Source organism: Mesoplodon mirus, assembly GCF_964341445.2.
Source record: "Mesoplodon mirus genome assembly, chromosome: 2".
In the NCBI taxonomy this organism is placed as follows: domain Eukaryota; kingdom Metazoa; phylum Chordata; class Mammalia; order Artiodactyla; family Ziphiidae; genus Mesoplodon; species Mesoplodon mirus.
This window is the reverse complement of record NC_138977.1, coordinates 221827136-221846051: the sequence shown is the minus strand read 5'-3', so window position 1 is coordinate 221846051 and position 18916 is coordinate 221827136. Positions and strand designations below refer to the sequence as shown.

General features: G+C 47.1%; 1 protein-coding gene across 1 annotated transcript in view; it reads right to left on the bottom strand.

The window, feature by feature from the left end:
* HTRA1 (HtrA serine peptidase 1) overlaps nucleotides 1-18916 on the bottom strand; it is a 57420-nt gene that overhangs the window by 16079 nt on the left and 22425 nt on the right. Inside the window, exons 2-3 of the mRNA XM_082601736.1 lie at nucleotides 8855-8954; nucleotides 8237-8441 (exon numbers count right to left, since the gene is read on the bottom strand). Of these exons, the coding sequence (XP_082457862.1) occupies nucleotides 8237-8441; nucleotides 8855-8954 (305 nt within the window). The remainder of the gene's footprint in view (nucleotides 1-8236; nucleotides 8442-8854; nucleotides 8955-18916) is intronic.

Here is an 18916-nt window from a genome sequence, read left to right as displayed (position 1 = left end):
GGGCGGCTGCAGTGAGCAGGTGAGCCGAGAGGCCCGGCCAGGAAGGACCTGCTACACAGCACCGAGATCACAGCACGCACAGAACTCGGAAGGACGGTGTAATCAAGTTACCCCCATCCGTTTCCCCAGATTGACATATAGTTGCTCTACAGGGAGGGGCGGAGGGGAAGAGGTGGGATGAGTGGGGGGATGTTCAGGTGGGACAGACAAGAGAAGTGGGGGAGATGGAGGGAAAGAGAGAAAAGGAACAGAGGATGGTTACGCAAAAACAAAACAGAGAAAGGGCTAATGAAGCAAACTTCCCCCTCACTGTTTACGCACACCACCATGATATTTAGACTCCTTTAAGCTACATCAAGAAACGCTGGCATTTCAAATTTTCCCATATAGAAATGTCAACATTTCTATACGGGAGCCCGACAGCCAGTGACTGTATATAGTCTGTGGCATGGAGACCAGGAGAAACACCATCTCATCCAGTGTAACTTTTGTCTTCTCATCTATCAGCCCCTCCACTTTTATCTGGCGACTTCAAGTTAGCCACTGCTGCTACAACGTTGTTTGGCCGATAAATATTTATGAAAATCATTGGATGTGAAAGTGAATATATGAACAAATAAATCAGATGTTAAAAGATCCATTAGGATCTTAAAATTGGGATTAGTCCAATATTTGGACTAACCTTGGGGTTAGCCAGGGCCTGGCATTTCAGTTTGGGTAAGGACTCCGGATGCAGCCTGGTTTTCAGCCATCTATATGGTGGCAGGCTCAGGGCTCAGGTGGGTAAAGGGACAACTTATACCCACCAGCTCCGCAAAGGGAAGGGCTGTGGTCTCACTCTGTTTGGTAGGTTCAGTGCTCAACACACAGCAGCCACTCAGTAACTGCTGAACTGAATTGAGGGCACAGTGACCATTACCCATGACCACTTAGAGCTCATGTGGCTCCATATGCAGGATATATCGTTCTTGTAAAATTTATTCTAAAAAATTCTTAAAGACATATAACCTCCTCTAGATAAAAATAATTTGAGGTGGTCAATGACACAGGGCTTACTACAATAAGTTAATCCATATCTCTTTATGACATAAAATGGTGGCATAGGAAATATTCTAGCCACAGGGCCAACGGTTTCTATGAGCTGCCTGGCAGAAAGCAAAAAGGGAAATACCCTGAGTCCTATGTTCTCGTTATCAGATTCTGGTGCCTTATTTAACAAAAGTGACTTGTTGCTTAGCACATTTATTAGAATAATCAGTCCTCAGTTCACCAGAATGTCTTATTTCTGCCTTGCCATAGAAAGTGGTTGGTTTTAGGAAACCAGTTTTGGGAAACTGCCTCCATCCTGCCATGAATAAGAGGTGACCAGCTCATTATGAATCCTTTGCACTTCTAGACTCCCAGGAGATTGACATAAGAAATTGGAGCTTTCCAGAGTACGATCAGGAACCCCAAAGAACCAAGGCCAATAAGATACATGGACAATATGCAGAAGAACCAGCTAACCAGAGGCACTGGCTTGTGTTCTGGAGGCCTCTAAAAAACTCCCTGGGAAATAAGTTTGCCCTGGGCCGAAGGTCCAGGTCCTCAGGATGGGCAGAAAAGGAAATCTAAGCAAGCCTAGGTACCCCACTCTTCCCCTTGGCTGGCTCTGTCCGTCCTCCACGTCTCAGCTTGGGTGTTACCTCCTCAGATAAGCATCTCAGCCTATACTACCTTCAGGGTCTCCCCAGCCCCAGTGCCTTCTCCTGCTTCTTCTATCTGTTCCTTCATTGTACCAACCACCATATTTATTCCAGTTTACCTGTTTCCCACACTAGACCGTAAGCTCCATGGCTTTTGCCCATTGCTGTTACATCCTCAGCACCTAACACAGTGTTTGGTCAAATAGATGCTCAATAAATATTTATAGGTTCCGTGAATGAATAAGGAATAACTGAAAGAATGAACCAACGAGACCTTAAAAGATCATTAGGATTTAAAATTGAATAATAATTTGGAAAACATCTTCAAATTCACAAAATTCCTCTCTACCGATATTACAGAGAAATGGTCAAAACTAAGGCCTCTCTCTGCTTAATCCGGCAAGACTGAAGCATCTTTTTCAGCAGAAAAGCACAGTCCCCACAAGAGCAAATGAGATCAGCTTCTCTGCCCTTTCCCCTGGAGTGACCTCGTGCTTCACCTCACTTGGGTCTTAAGAGCATATTTTGGTCCAAGTACACTTTGCTCCTTTAGAACAAGGTGTTAATCATCTCACACTGGGGTTGGCCAACTTTTTCTGTGAAAGGCCGAAGAGTAACTACTTTTGGCTTCACGGGCCATGTGGTCTCCATCCCAACTACTCTACTCTGCTGCCGTCCAGCAAAAGCAGCTGTAGACTCTACTGATACATTAGCAAATGGGCATGGCTGTGTTTCAATAAAACTTTATTTACAAAAGCAGAAGGAGGGCCGGATTTGGACTGCAGGCCACAGCTGGCCAACCCTGGGCCCCAACACACTGCTACATACTCACTAAACTGGCAACGCATGCCCTCCCTCCTCAGTGAAGGAGACATTCCCAATGAGGCACCTACAAATTCAGTCCCGACAACCCAACGGCTCTCTCAGAACCATAAATAATAATCTTGGTCGAATACCCTGAAGAGAGTCTGCCAAAGTGAAAAAAAAGCATTACCATATTAAGAGAAAAACATAGCCAAAGAATTTCCTTAACAATCAACTAAGCTCTTGAAATGGGGCCAGAGAACACACAAGGGCTCCAGCTTTGATAGTCTGGGGAACTGAAATATTTTCATTCCACGAGAAGCTGCAATGAGAACAATGAGAAGCCTCGTCCCCATGAGCCTCTGGACAAAGGCTGGCCCAGAGCAAAAATGCCGGCTTCCACGCCAGCGTCTGGATTGACATCACCTAATGCAGTACCGATTTGCATCCCTCTAAAAATGGTAAAAATCAATACGGTAACAGAAGCCTCATTACGTCGACAGGGTCTGGGGCCTCTTTAACGAATGCAATGCAGGCCTCTCAGTTCAGGGAGAAAAAGAGGAGAGACCACAAAACGACCAGGACGGAGGGAGTGGGGAAAAGAATTCAAATGGAAAAACACAGAAACAAAATACGAGGGTAACTATGGTAGGGCAAGTAGCATTCCAGCTCTTGGTTACTTTGCAAGGATGAGTGACAGACTCCAGAAGATGGGGAGCCGGTCCAGCACAGGCTCTGTGTTATCTGATTCACTTTTGGATGAGCTCAGGCGGCTGAGTCAGCGCCTTCTGACAATAAGGTTGTCTGAGGGGAACTGGCTGAAGGCTGGGCACAGGGTGGGGGAGTGGAGGGGCACGAGTCACACCTGGCACCCGCCACTGCCCTCCCCCACCATCGTCCCCAGGCCGCCTGGACCCTCCTCACTCAGAGAAGTCGGGGCAGATCCACTGCCACGTTCCAGGAGACAGGCCTGGAGAGACCAGAGCCCGCTCAGCAGGAAAAGGACCCTCTGCCCACAAAGCAGCCCCCGTGCCCAGGGCTGTCACTCTTAAGCCACTTCAAACAGGGCCGTAGGTGGCATCTGGCCCAAAGGTGGCCAAGGGCGGATGTAGGTCTGGGAGTGAGGGAAGAAAACCGCTTCACAAGCCTCGACAAGCTTGCTTCCAAATATTCCCCTGGGTGTTGGCGTCGGCGGGGGTGGGGGGAGGCGCCCACAGGAAACCTCACCACCTCACCAGGGCTCTGAGTTACCAAAGACCACAGAGCTACGGGGGCCCCAGCAAAGCAACACGCCGTCCAAACCCCAGGCAGCCATTGGATCAGATGAGAACTGGCCTCGGAGTCTGGGGGCTGCTGCTCTGCAGTCAGCCTGCTGCGCGGTCACCTCCTCACCGGCAAGGGGGCAGTGGATCACTGCAGGAGCCCCAGTGCCTTCCTGCTCCCCGAGCCCTCAGGGCAGCCGGCCTTGCCTGCTGCTGAGCGGAGGGCTCGCCATTCATACCCAGGACACTGCTGTTGAGCCTTTACCTCCTCACAAGTGACTAAGACAGGTGTGCCCCTCACATTCTGGCAGCAGAGAGAAACTGAAATCCACAAGTAAATAAGACAATCATGAGTGACGATGAAGGGGTGAGAAGGGAAAAATAAACGATGAAATGTGATCACCTCCCGGGTCATGCATCCCCAGAGTGATGAGGGGAGGTTGGGACGTGGGGCGCTCCCGGGGTAGGGGGTCAGGGAAGGGCCGTCTGGGGCAGAGGCAGAATTTAACCCAAGGCCTAAAGGACAAGGAAGGTCACCTATGGAGGAGCTGGATGGGGACACCCCAGGGAGGGAAGGCCAAGGCCCCAGGAGAACAGCCCTGCATGGGGGGCGGGGGGTAGCAGAGAGGGGGAGGGGCAGGGGGAGGAGTGTGGGGAGCCCGTCAGGCTGGGTGGCCCTCCAAGGCCCTGTGAGCAGTTACGATCTCTCTGTAAGAACAGAGAGCGTGTGAAGGGGTTTACACAGGGCAGACAGGACCCGATCGGAAAGCTGCCGTCATCAAGGCGGGAGGAGAGATGACCTTCTCCTGCCTGTTTCCCAAACCAGCACAGCGGAAGAGCAGCTGGGACAAAAGTAACTTTCCTCTCTCACCTTCTTCAGTACATCCCCAGTGTTTCTGTCCTGCACTCTGGCCTAAAGAAACCAAATATTTTCCCTCTCTCTCTCTCTCTCCCTGAACTACTCAGCCAAAAAACTGCAGAGACAAAATGCTGCCTTTGGAGAAAATTGTTAAATGTTCTGCAGACACAGCCAGTGTCATGTTCAACACATTTGGAAACCGCTTTTATGTAAGGCTGAACTAGTCTGCCCTCAAAGCTGCTTTCTATTAAACTGTTTGCATGCACACTGTCCGTCCTTCCTGCAGCTGGCATTCCCTCCCCTGATGAATGCTGGTCCCAGTCATGGTCCTGAGGAAAGGGGAGTTGCAAATCCTAGGACAGAAGCACAGAAAGAGATGTCCGGGCCGGCTGTGGTTGGAGGGGATAGGCCTGCAGGGGGACACCCTCCTTCTCCAGCTTGGTGGGAGCAGCAGACCAGGGAAAGACAGCTGCTCTGCTCAGTGAGCTTTCTTCCAAAGGTTCTTCCTGGCTCAAAACTCAGCGGGGAAAGTGAGTGCACATGTGTCTGCTCGGCAGTGAGAAGCAAAAATTCCTTTGGTCGCAAAAGCCCAGAAACATCTCTGGCAACTTCAAGCCGAGGCAGGTGTACGGAAGATGTGAGGTGGGGCTTGCAAAATGGAAGGGAAAGTAGGCAGATCAGGCTCAGAAAGGGCAGGAACTCAGGGCAGCGGGGTCCCGGCAGCAGAGGCTACACCAGCTTCCCCCATATTGTTTTTCTGTGGGTGGCATCCAGCCGCTGCTCCAAGCTGAGGATCTGCTCGGTCTGATGGGTCCTGTGTCCACCTGGCCCCGGAGGGTGGGGTGCCATGACTGGTGGTCCCTTCAAGACTTACCAGTGGAGGAGAAATGGACCCCGAAGGAGATGCTGGCCTCTGCTCCCAGAAGAAGGGGGAACAGTGTGGGTGAGAAGTGGGCAGTGACAACAGATGTCCACGGTCATTTCCATTCATTAAAAGTGGCACGAATCGCACGCTCAGGAAGGAGGAGGGCTGTTTAAGTAATGGAGAGCCCTTCGAGTGAAATCCTGGCGCTGGGGGGAGGAAATGGGCCCAGAGTATAAGGCACCAACTTAACCATCGGGCCCGTGTATGCGGGGGGGCGGTCACACCAGTTCCACTGGGTTATTAGCAAATGGCCCTGGGGAGGCTGGGCCTTGACCTCACACGGCAAGCGCAATTCGGAATGACTTCGACCCTCAAGTCCAATTTTGGTTGGTTCTGTTCTGCCTCCTCTGAGATTTCCTGCCCTGTTTCTTGCTGCTGAGGTGACACAGCGCGAGGCAAACTCACCTCAACCCCCAGCGCTGCCGGCACGTTTATCATGTGCTCGGGCACATCTGTATTCACCCAGGTGAGAGGCTCCTTCCAAACTGAGCCTCATTACAAGCCAGTCCCCGGCCCCCTCTCCTAAATAATCAATCATCAGACTAAGGGAACAAAATGGACAGAGCTGGAAGAGATGTTTTTACTCTCTCCACTTCCAACTACGATCAGCAAAAAAAAAGCAGTTTAGTCAGTGGAAACCAGTCTCTTGTGTGGGCGTCTGCAATTTAATATCCTCTCATTTCCGATTCCATTTTGAAAGGCTTGGGCTAGAAACGCATCTCAAATAGTGTGCTGCTGGCAGGAAGGCTAGCCTCCCGGGGACAGCAGGAGCCAGGTCAGAAACACCTTACAAAGCTGGTCTGTCGAGATGGGAGATGGTTCACAGCCAGCCGGGACATGCCAGGGATGGCAGGAGAATACACTCGCCACCTTGGCTCAAAAGCTGAAAAGAATATCCCCCGGCCAGAGCAGCTGCATGGGCTGCACCCACGCATGCCCAACATGAAATGAGCCTGCGGGGGCAGTTCACGCAGCGTCCAGACCAGCACCCTGCCTGCAGACAGCCCGCAAGGTTGGCTGCTTCCCCAGGGCTCGGTGGAGCTGAGAAGTCCCGCGTGTGGCCACAGGCTATGCTATTCTGGTCGCCTCCTTCCGGTGAGACTACCACATCCTGGACACCTTTCACACAGTGTGAACCTAAGCCGGGGTGCGCCAGCCTCCCAGTGGGCTATTTAAAGTTGAGTCAGCCCATCACACCAAAAGGCCAGGCTGTGTCCCTCCCATAACGGTCACGGGCTTGGGCACTTGGGGAGCCTGGCCGGCTTCGGAGGCTATAACTTCACCACAGCATTAGATGTGTGGCCTCGGGCAGGTGACTTAAGCTCTCTGAACCCCTGTTTCTTCCTCTATAAAATGGCAATAATACAGCTATCGTGCAGATTAAGTGAAAGTTACAAATGAAAGCAGAGCCTGGTCCAGCTTTGGAGCTTATCAAGTAGACGTTATTATGATTATACTGTGACTGATAAACAAATTTTGAAAGATTAGTTGTTACAGAAATTCCACGGTAACCTAACAGAAATAATACGCAGTTGAGACCTCGCTAAAGGCCAGTTACCTAGTTACCTACACCAGGCACAGAGCCTGTTTCTGTCCCAATCAACAACACAAACATAAACAGCCCTTGCTGTACCACCTGGGTCTGACTTCACAGATCGGATCAAGTAAAATGTACAGAGAGCCAGAGAAGATCCCTCCTGGCTCTAGGTCTATGATCTTTTCCTGGGCCAGAAACAAGATTCCAGCCTAGCGTGATTCCTCTTTCCAGATGAAGTCTGGAAAATGACAAGGGTGTGGAGAAACCAGAAAACACCATCTCTCTAGGCACCTGCCACATAGCAAAACAAACCTCCATAACTAACGTACCAAAGAGTGGGAATTGCTGATGGTCTAAAAAAATTGGATTTAAGTTCAGGTATGAAGACTCTGCTAAACAAATCAACATAACAAAAATGCCTACATGGAGAAGATTTCAAAAGAAAGCAAGCCTTTTCCCAAACTGAGCTCTTCGTGTCTCAGTTTAAAAAAAAAAAGAAAATCTACACTCAGAAAATTGTAGTTTAGAGTACACACCCTTTTGTAGGGGAGTCATATGCACGTTAGCATATTAAAAGCTCTGAGAAGCGCTATGAGGACGAACTCCATTAGCTTTGTTTTCATTCACGGTTTCCAAAACGTTTTTGTGTGGAGTATTATTTTAAAACACACCTAGTAACTCTGCAAAAACCCATTTTGGGAGACCTGGTTTGTTTTCAGAGTGGCTGTTCACATGCTAATGATGGCTAACTTCAAAACCCAGTAAATTCTCTATAGGTGATGAGTGCACAAATGAACAGAAATCTGTAGCCACAGTTGCCTCAGGGGTAAGAATGGAAGGGAAACTCAATTTTCACTGCTTACCTACTAATTTCTTTATAAACCTATTGCTTTCTTTTATAAAAATTGAAAACACTACTGTTAAAACTCTCACCTGATAGCCTGCTTATTAAAGAAGCTTCCATGAGCTCCCTCCCCTCCCCCACCCCAGGTCACACTCAGCATCTCCTAAATGTTCTCTTTTGGTCCAGACTTGACTAGTGTGGTCCCACTTCAGAATCTCATGAAATCAGGGAGTTCTGGTGCCTTTTGACCTCTCCAGGTTCAGCCAAATGTCAGTCAAGGCATCTGAGAACTTGGTCCTGCAGGTGGGGAACACACTTACCTCGTGGTCAATTTTAATAAGTGCAATGTCGGCCTTCTCATCCACATCTTTGATTTTGGCCTCATACGTGGCGCCATTCTTCAGCTCAACTTTGACTCGGTGCTTGTTGGTCACCACGTGGGCGTTTGTCACAATCAGTCCATCTTCGGACACGATAAACCCAGACCCACTGGCCACAGGCACTTCCCTCTTAGAAAAAGGAAGCCTAGAACCAAAAAAAGTACCTGGTTAAGGCTGAAACATCTTCAGATCAGCTCTGAGACACACTGATGAACTGATCCTGTAACAGTAGCACGCATCTAGCAATTGTTACTTGACACACTGGCTTTATTTAACTTTAAAAAATGGAAGGTTAGACTGACATCTATACGCATCCAAACATTCCACTTAGAAAGTAGTCTTAGGGAATCTCTTCAGAACCAGAGGTTCTTAAAACATCTAGAAGGGTCAAGAATGTAGATTTAAGTAGTCAAACAGGAAAACATCCCAAGGGAGAAATGCCTGTCTTCCTGTAGGACTATATTCAGTGACACTTTAAATAGCTCTGATGTTTTGCTAATGGCAGCGGTTTCAGTGGGAGCTTCAGAGGCCCTGGAACAAAAGGAAGGCTCTCTTTACTTGCGAAACAGTTCGATGTGAACCACAGCAGGGGCAATCTTCTCCACCACATCGGCAATAAAGTTGTATTTATGGCGCAAACTGTTGGGATCGTCCTGCCCTGGGAACAGAAACAAAGACGAGACACTTAAAGATGCTGTGCTCTGTGTTGTGGTCACCTGGAGAAAGATACAGGTTAGAAGAGCCAAAAAACCTGAAGGACGGTGAGGACAAGAGCCCTTTGCAACTGGGCTCAGTTGCAAAGATCTTTCTGGCTCTTGAGGAAATACCCACTCGGATAAGACAGCAAAACCTACCAAAGATGACCTCTTGGCTCGGCTTCCTCGCTCTCAATCATTTCACCTCGAAAATGTTGAACCAGAGGCACCAGCAGATACCCGGGTCTTCTACATTATTCCAAAGAGTTGGTCACCCGAGGGCCACCTTGACATGGCACCGTCCACCAGTGTCCCTTCCCCAACTCCCGCAGCACCACACAGCAGCCCTTCTCAGCACACTGCCACTGTCGAGGGGAGGGCTGAGGCTGTTTTTGACAAGATGCCCATCAAATGTTATAGATTTAAAAGGCTACTATGAAAAAGCATTAAGGCAAAGGCACAGATGGTGTCTTTCCCGCTGTCTGTCCCCAGAGCAGCTTCTCACCACATCTTAAGCACTCACTCCATTTCCCCGACCCCAGGACATCCCAGGCCAAAAGACACAAGAGATGCCTTGATTCTGTTGGGGAAAAAAAAAAAGAGAAAATCGAATGACCATAATTCTCTCTATAAACATATGCACTGTAATTAGGGAACCCCCGTATGGTGGGCATTTGCAAAGCTCCTTTCAGACAAAACTATCGATCACAAATCTGACGTAGGTCTCCCAGCAAGGCAAAAAGTTAGTTACCACCAGCCCTATGTGCACACCCATGGCATCTGACTCAGAAATGAGCTGGAGACTCAGGGGCTGGGAGCCCCCATTCTGTGGGCACACGGGTGGCAGAGGCAGCCTGAGCCTCTTGCTCTGACCCCAAACCCGTGCCACCTGCTGATACCCCTGAACAAGTCTCTCTGCTTGAACAGCAGAGGGGCTCCAGGCCAGTCTGCAGCCAAGAACCCCCACACCCCTTCCTTTCCCTCCTCTCCGCCTCGGCCCGTGGGTCGAGCACAGGGCTGCAGCCAGCAGCTCTGCCAGCCCCGCTGCGACCTGGCCCCATGCAGGAACTCACAGGGAGCTTCCAGAAACCTTCACAGAAATTTGACGGAGAAATCTTATGCCTCTTGCATCTAAGAATTTTAAGTTGGGGCTGATATTTTGTGTCTTTTTAAACTATATTTTGGTAGTAATTCATTTTTAGCATATTTTACAAAAGTACTGATCCATGATGAGTAGGAAATAAAAGGAAAAGAACCCTGACCCTTCACCACAGATGGTCTGAGCAGCACTGGTCTACCTCCCTCACCATTCACACAGGGGGATTCGCAAGGAGGCTGAAGTTTAAAAGGAAACCACAGGCCTGCAGAACTGCCCCTCGCTAACCAAAGGGCCTGTGCCCCCAACACACATACACACACGCCCACACCTACACTTACACACTCATGAATATATGCTCACACACACACACTCTCACACTCATGATCGTACACACATATACATATACTCACATGTACACACACACATCCACACACGCACATACTCACATACGCATGCACACATGCTCTTACATACAGACTCTGACTCAAACCAAAACACGTTTGTATACACACACGCTCTTACACTCACACACATACATACACTCACACAGCTACACTCATATACACAGATACATACACTCCTACACACAAACACACCCCTCCGTGCCAGGGGTATAGCCGTTCTCCAGGTGCCGGGCTGTGAAAGCTGTGACATTCTCAAGTCTTCTGTGGCTCTCAGAGCTGCATGTCCACAGGCGTCCCAAGTGGCACCACAGCATCTGTACAGATTGGGCTGTGTGTCCCCACCAAGGACCTCAGTTCTCCAGCTCAATACCCCTGGGCACAGGGACATCCCGGGTACCAGCCTGCCTCTCCCAAGCTTTCCTTCTTGGAAGTGAAAGACCATCGATGAACAAAGGGCCCCTCTCTGTCACGGCTACTGGGCTCTGAGCTGCTTTATTTCAGGGCTGGAATCTGCTCTCTTTTTGCATAGCTTGATTTTTGTAAGGTGCAGAAAAAGATCTGCAACTACTAAGCAAGATTAACTAATTCAACAAATTTATGGTAGCATCATTTTTATTATTTTTGCTTTCAGAACCCTTTCATATGGTACCATCGGAAAAGCCTCCCTGGGGTTTCTCTGGTGGTGCAGCGGTTAAGAATCCGCCTGCCAGTGCAGGGGACATGGGTTCGAGCCCTGGTCTGGGAAGATCCCACATGCCGCAGAGCAACTAAGCCCGTGCACCAAAACTACTGAGCCTGTGCTCTAGAGCTCGTGAGCCACTACTGAGCCCATGCACCACAACTACTGAGCCTGTGTGCCTAGAGCCTGAGCTCCACAACAAGAGGAGCCACCAGAATGAGAAGCCTGCACACTGCAGCAAAGAGTAGCCCCCGCTCACCACAACTAGAGAAAGCCCGCGTGCAGCAACGAAGACCCAACACAGCCAAAAATAAGTAAATAAATTTATTAAAAAAAGAAAAGCCTTCCTTATGGTACCCTTCCTGTGGAAGAGGAAAATCAGATATTGTTCCCATGTTATATTTAGAGAAACTGAGGCTCAGAGACTATAAATGACTTCTCTAGAGACACTAAATTTTCTTCACAGAGTGTATAAATAACAGAAAAATCTGAGCAAACCTACAACTTTTCCACATAACACATCTGCTACCCTTCCAGGATCCCAGGTAGTTGTGGTTATTTAACTGGTGTGTCTCCCTGCCTTCTCCAACAGGAGATATAAACAAGGGGATAGGAACATTCCTTCCCAACACAGAACTGGTGAGCATCATCCAGAGACAACTGTAAACGAACGCATCTGGGCTTCCTCAGACTAGCTCCCTGGGAAAGGCCAAAAGGAGGCTTAACTCCAACAAGGCCAGCAACCCCCAGGGAAGTGTGGACATTCTGAGACCCTCAAAAGAAGGACGATTACTAGAGTCTTGCCACTAAAAATCATTCACTTGCTTCCTCTTTCTACTTCCCACATAAGCCTGGGAGAATCTGCCCACATCAGGGATGAAAGTGAGAATGGGTTTTTCCAGCTAAAACAAGCAGCAGTTGCTTCCTCACACACACTAGAGAAAGTGGCTCCAGGGTCTGTCCACCTGGGACAGCAACATGGGAGAGCAGGTAGGACGCTGGCCTGGATACTAGAAGGCCCAGGTTCCATCTGCAGTCTACTGGGTGGTCTCCATTTCCCCGTCTGTAAAATGGGGCCAACTACCTCTAGAATGAGCTGTGAAGTCTATTCCAGCTCCAACATTCTATGATCTAACCCCTGTCTCTCCCCCTCACTCCAACATGCTACAGCAAGATAAGGAATCTGAGATTGGGCACAGGACTCCCCTAATTCTGCAGATGAGTAAACAGAAAGGAGGAACAGTGGGAGCACAGACCATACTGAAAAGCACAAGTGACAAGCCTTAATTGTGCAGCTTAGATGAAAAAGCAACGGGTGGGTGCCCCGGTCTGGGAGGACCCCACATGCCACGGAGCGGCTGGGCCCGTGAGCCATGGCCGCTGAGCCTGTGCGTCCGGAGCCTGTGCTCCGCAACGGGAGAGGCCACAGCAGTGAGAGGCCTGCGTACCGAAAAAAACAAACAAACAAAAAAAGCAACGGGTGACTTCTATTATCATTGGTGGATCTGTGTTAATGGGAGAAATAAATAGAGCAGAAACAACTGAACTGAAGGAACCATCAACTAATAGTCCAAAGATGGGCAAAACGTCAAACCAAAACAGTGTTTGTCTTCTCCAAATGCAATTTCAGGATGAGGAATAAAAGTGTTGCTAAGAGCAGCTTGGCTCAATGCGAGGGTCCTGTTCCATCTAGACGGTTGTCCATCAAGCTAAAGGAAGCTGCCGCTGCCTCATGGTCTTTAGAAACCCTGGCTGGCCCCATCTGCTGTGATTTCAACTGCGGGTCAACTATCTTCCTTCCAGAGGGGTCAACTCGGGTGGAGAATTCCAGAGATGGACCTGGGCTGGCTCTGCCACAACCCACTCTCCGAGAGATGCAGACAGATGGAGGGCTGGGGCATCCAGGCCACTCAACATGGGGAGGATAGGTAAGAGCACAGGCTCTGGTCTCAGAAAGATCAGAGTGTGACATGTGGTATGGGACTTACTGGCTATGTGACCTTAGTATGTCACCTTACTCCTCCAAGTCTTCTCCCCTTGTCCATAAAATGTGATGATAATAACATCTACCTCCATGTGTGTTTTTTTTTTTTTTTTTTTTTTTTTTTTGCGGTACGCGGGCCTCTCACTGTTTTGGCCTCTCCCGTTGCGGAGCACAGGCTCCGGATGCAGAGGCTCAGAGGCCATGGCTCACGGGCCTAGCCGCTCCGCGGCATGTGGGATCTTCCCAGACTGGGGCACGAACCCATGTCCCCTGCATCGGCAGGCGGACTCTAAACCACTGCGCCACCAGGGGAGCCCCCTCCATGTGTTTTTGATGCTGATTTTATGAGCTACTGTATATGATGAAGTGCTTGGCCAAGTTATGGCACAGTTTAAAAATAATAAAACAAAAGAACTGGTGGAGGTGCTGCTCAGTAGGCAGCTCTGGACAGGTGTGAGCACCACCTATCTCAGTGGCACAGCAGAGAAGTAAAGGGAGAGGTGAAAGTGCCCAGAGAACCACTCTCCTCACCTTGGCTAATTTGTGTATGTCTTAGAGTCTCCTCCTAACAGGGCCATCGTGGCCACCAGTGCAGAGGCAGAGATCAAGGGGAAGGCACGTGGTAAGCCAGTTTTTCTGGCTTTGACATGTACCTCTGTTCCCCAGTTTACAAGAGCAGCCTGCAGCCACTGGGAGACAGGGACTGTGTCAGCAGAATAGTCTAGCCTGAACTGAAGCCCAGCTGCACTCTCAACTTCCCATGGAGTAACCAACCTCACCAGAAGAAGACAAATGTAACTCCCTCTATGAAGTGAGGGCCTTGTTTAATTATGCCAGAACTGATGTGGCAGAAGGTAATGAAGATGGGAAATCTCAAGTGGGGTCGAGACCTGGCCCTTCTAGCTACTCCATTATCATACAGAAAGCTGGGATTGGCTGGCATTCAGTAACAGCCTGCCATTTACAGAAAGCTGGCAATTAAAAATTCACAAACATGCAAATAAGGTATTTTCTACATTCCTGATTAATGAAAAAAAGAGAAAAGACAAAAATGGCTAACATAGGGAATCAAAGAGGGAGCATCAATACAGATCCTACAGAGAATAAAAGCATGATAAAGAAGTATCATGAACAAACTTATACACATAAATTCTACAGCTTAGATAAAATGGACAGATTTCTTTTAAGACATAATTTATCAAAGCTCACTGAAGAAGATGCTGATAATCCAAATAATCCTATAGGTATTAAAGAAGTTGTATTTGTGGTTAAAGACCTTCCCAGAAAGAAAATATCAGGCCCCTTACAGCTTCACTGGCGAATTCTGCCAAACATTTAAGAAAGAAATAATACTAACACTTCACAAACTTTCTTCAGAAAAGAAGGTAAACACCGCACAACTTAGTTTATGAACTCAGCATTACTCTAATATAAAAACCAGACAAAGATATATAAGAAAATTATAGACTGGACTTCCCTGGTGGTCCAGTGGTTAAGACTCCGTGCTTCCAATGCAGGGAACGCAGGTTCAATCCCTGGTTGGGGAACTAAGATCCCACATGCCATGTGGCCCAAAGAATTGTCTTTTCTAATTAAAAAAAAAAAAAAAAAAGAGGATTTGCTTCAAGATGGCGGAGTAGAAGGACATACTCTCACTCCCTCTTGCGAGAGCACCTGAATCACAACTAACTGCTGAACAATCATCAACAGGAAGACACTGTAACTCACCAAAAAAATACCCCACATCCAAAGACAAAGGAGAAGCCACAGTGAGACGGTAGGAGGGGCGCAATCACAGTAAAATCAAATCCCATAACCGCTGGGTGGGTGACTCACAAACTGGAGAACAACTATACCAGAGAAGTCCACCCACTGGAGTGAAGGTCCTGAGCCCCACGTCAGGCTTCCCAACCTGGGGGTCCGGCAACGGGAGGAGGAATTCCCAGAGAATCAGACTTTGAAGGCTAGCAGGAGTTGATTGCAGGACTTCAACAGGACTGGGGGAAACAGAGACTCCACTCTTGGAGGGCACACACAAAGTAGTGTGCGCATCGGGACCCAAGGGAAGGAGCAGTGACCCCATAGGAGACTGAACCAGACCTACCTGCTAGTGTTGGAGGGCCTCCTGCAGAGGTGGGGGGTGGCTGTGTCTCACCGTGAGAACAAGGACACTGGCAGCAGAAATTCTGGGAAGTACTCCTTGGCGTGAGCCCTCCCAGAGTCCGCCATTAGCCCCACCAAAGGGCCTGCAGGCTCCAGTGCTGGGTCGCCTCAGGCCAAACAATCAACAGGGAGGGAACCCAGCCCCACCCATCAGCAGACAAGCAGATTAAAGTTTTACTGAGCTCTGCCCACCAGAGAAACAGCCAGCTCTACCCACCACCAGTGCCTCCCATCAGGAAACTTGCACAAGCCTCTTAGATAGCCTCATCCACCAGAGGGCAGACAGCAGAAGCAAGAAGAACTACAACCCTGCAGCCTGTGGAACAAAAACCACATTCACAGAAAGATAGTCAAGATGAAAACACAGAGGGCTATGTACCAGATGAAGGAACAAGACAAAAGCCCAGAAAAACAACTAAATGTACTGGAGATAGGCAACCTTCCAGAAAAAGAATTCAGAAAAATGATAGTGAAGATGATCCAGGACCTCGGAAAAAGAATGAAGGCAAAGATTGAGAAGATGCAAGAAATGTTTAACAAGGACCTAGAAGAATTATAGAACAAACAAACAGAGATGAACAATACAATAACTGAAATGAAAAATACACTAGAAGGAATCAATAGCAGAATAACTGAGGCAGAAGAACTGATAAGTGACCTGGAAGACAGAATGGTGGAATTCACTGCTGCAGAACAGAATAAAGAAAAAAGAATGAAAAGAAATGAAGACAGCCTAAGAGATCTCTGGGAAAACATTAAACAACAACATTCCCATTATAGGGGTCCCAGAAGGAGAAGAGAGAGAGAAAGGACCCAAGAAAATATTTGAAGAGATTATAGTCGAAAACTTCCCTAACACGGGAAAGGAAATAGCCACCCAAGTGCAGGAAGTGCAGAGAGTCCCATACAGGATAAACCCAAGGAGAAACATGCTGAGACACATAGTAATCAAATTGGCAAAACTTAAAGACAAAGAAAAATTATTGAAAGCAGCAAGGGAAAAACAACAAATAACATAAAAGGGAACTCCCATAAGGTTAACAGCTGATTTCTCAGCAGAAACTCTACCAGCCAGAAGGGAGTGGCATGACATGTTTAAAGTGATGAAAGGGAATAACCTACAACCAAGATTACTCCACCCGGCAAGGATCTCATTCAGATTCGATGGAGAAATCAAAAGCTTTACAGACAAGCAAAAGCTAAGAGAATTCAGCACCACAAAACCAGCTCTACAGCAAATGCTAAAGGAACTTCTCTAAGTGGGAAACACAAGAGAAGAAAAGGACCTACAAAAACAAACCCCAAACAATTAAGAAAATGGTAATAGGAACATACATATTGATAATTACCTTAAAAGTGAATGGATTAAATGCTCCAACCAAAAGACACAGGCTCGCTTAATGGATACAGAAACAAGACCCACATATATGCTTTCTACAAGAGACCCACTTCAGACCTAGGGACACAAACAGACTGAAAGTGAGGGGATGGAAAAAGATATTCCATGCAAATGGAAATCAAAAGAAAGCTGGAGTAGCAATACTCATATCAGATAAAATAGACTTTAAAATAAAGAATGTTACAAGAGACAAGGAAGGACACTACATAATGATCAAGGGATCAATCCAAGAAAAAGATATGACAATTATAAATATAGGTGCACCCAACATAGGAGCACCTCAATACATAAGGCAACTGCTAACAGCTCTAAAAGAGGAAATCGACAGTTAACACAATAATTGTGGGGGACTTTAACACCTCACTTACACCAATGGACATATCATCCAAACAGAAAATTAATAAGGAACCACAAGTTTTAAATGACACAACAGACCAGATAGATTTAATTGATATTTATGGGACATTCCATCCAAAAACAGCAGATTACACTTTCTTCTTAAGTGTGCATGGAACATTCTCCAGGATAGATCACATCTTGGGTCACAAATCAAGCCACAGTAAATTTAAGAAAATTGAAATCATATCAAGCATCTTTTCTGACCACAACACTATGAGATTAGAAATCAATTACAGGGAAAAAACGTAAAAAACACAAACACATGGAGGCTAAACAATACGTTACTAAATAACCAAGAGATCACTGAGGAAATCAAAGAGGAATTCAAAAACTACCTAGAGACAAATGACAATGAAAACACGACAATCCAAAACCTATGGGATGCAGCAAAAGCAGTTCTAAGAGGGAACTTTATAACACTACAATCCTACCTCAAGGAACAACAAACATCTCAAATAAACAATCTAGGGCTTCCCTGGTGGCGCAGTGGTTGAGAGTCCACCTGCTGATGCAGGGGACACGGGTTCGTGCCCCGGTCCGGGAAGATCCCACATGCCGCGGAGCGGCTGGGCCCGTGAGCCATGGCTGCTGAGCCTGCGTGTCCGGAGCCTGTGCTTCGCAACGGGAGAGGCCACAACGATGAGAGGCCCACATACCGCAAAAAAAAAAAAAAAAACAATCTAAACTTACACCTAAAGGAGCTAGAGAAAGAAGAACAAACAAAACCCAAAGTTAGTACAAGGAAAGAAGTAATAAAGATCAGAGAAGAAATAAATGAAATAGAAACAAAGAAAACAATAGCAAAGATCAATAAAATTAAAAGCTGGTTCTTTGAGAAGATAAACAAAACTGATAAACCATTAGCCAGACTCATCAAGATAAAGAGGGAGAGGACTCAAATCAAAAAAATTAGAAATGAAAAGAGAAAAGTTACAACACACACCTCAGAAATACAAAGCATCCTAAGAGACCACTACAAGCAACTCTATGCCAATAAAATGGACAACCTAGAAGAAATGGACAAATTCTTAGAAAAGTATAACCTTCCAAGAGTGAACCAGGAAGAAATAGAAAATATGAACGGACTAATCACAAGTAATGAAATTGAAGCTGTGATTAAAAATCTTCCAACAAACAGAAGTCCAGCACCAGATGGCTACACAGGTGAATTCTATCAAACATTTAGAGAAGAGCTAACACCCATCTTTCTCAAACTCCTCCAAAAAATCGCAGAAGAAGGAACACTCCCGAACTCATTCTATGAGGCCACCATCACCCTGATACCAAAACCAGACAAAGATACTACAAAAAAAGAAAATTACAGACCAATATCACTGATGAATATAGATGCAAAAATCCTCAACAAAATACTAGCAAACAGAATCCAACAACACATTAAAAGGATCCTACACCATGATCAAGTGGGATTTATCCCAGGGATGCAAGGATTCTTCAATACATGCAAATCAATCAATGTGATAAACCATATTAACAAATTGAAGAATAAAAACCATATGATCATCTCAATAGATGCAGAAAAAGCGTTTGACAAAATTCAACACCTATTTATGATAAAAACTCTCCAGAAAGTGGGCATAGAGGGAACCTACCTCAACATAATAAAGGCCATATACGACAAACCCACAACAAACATCATTCTCAATGGTGAAATACTGAAAGCATTTCCTCTAAGATCAGGAACAAGACGAGGATGGCCACTCTCGCCACTATTATTCAATATAGTTTTGGAAGTCCTAGCCACGGCAATCAGAGAAGAAGAAGTAAAAGGAATACAAAT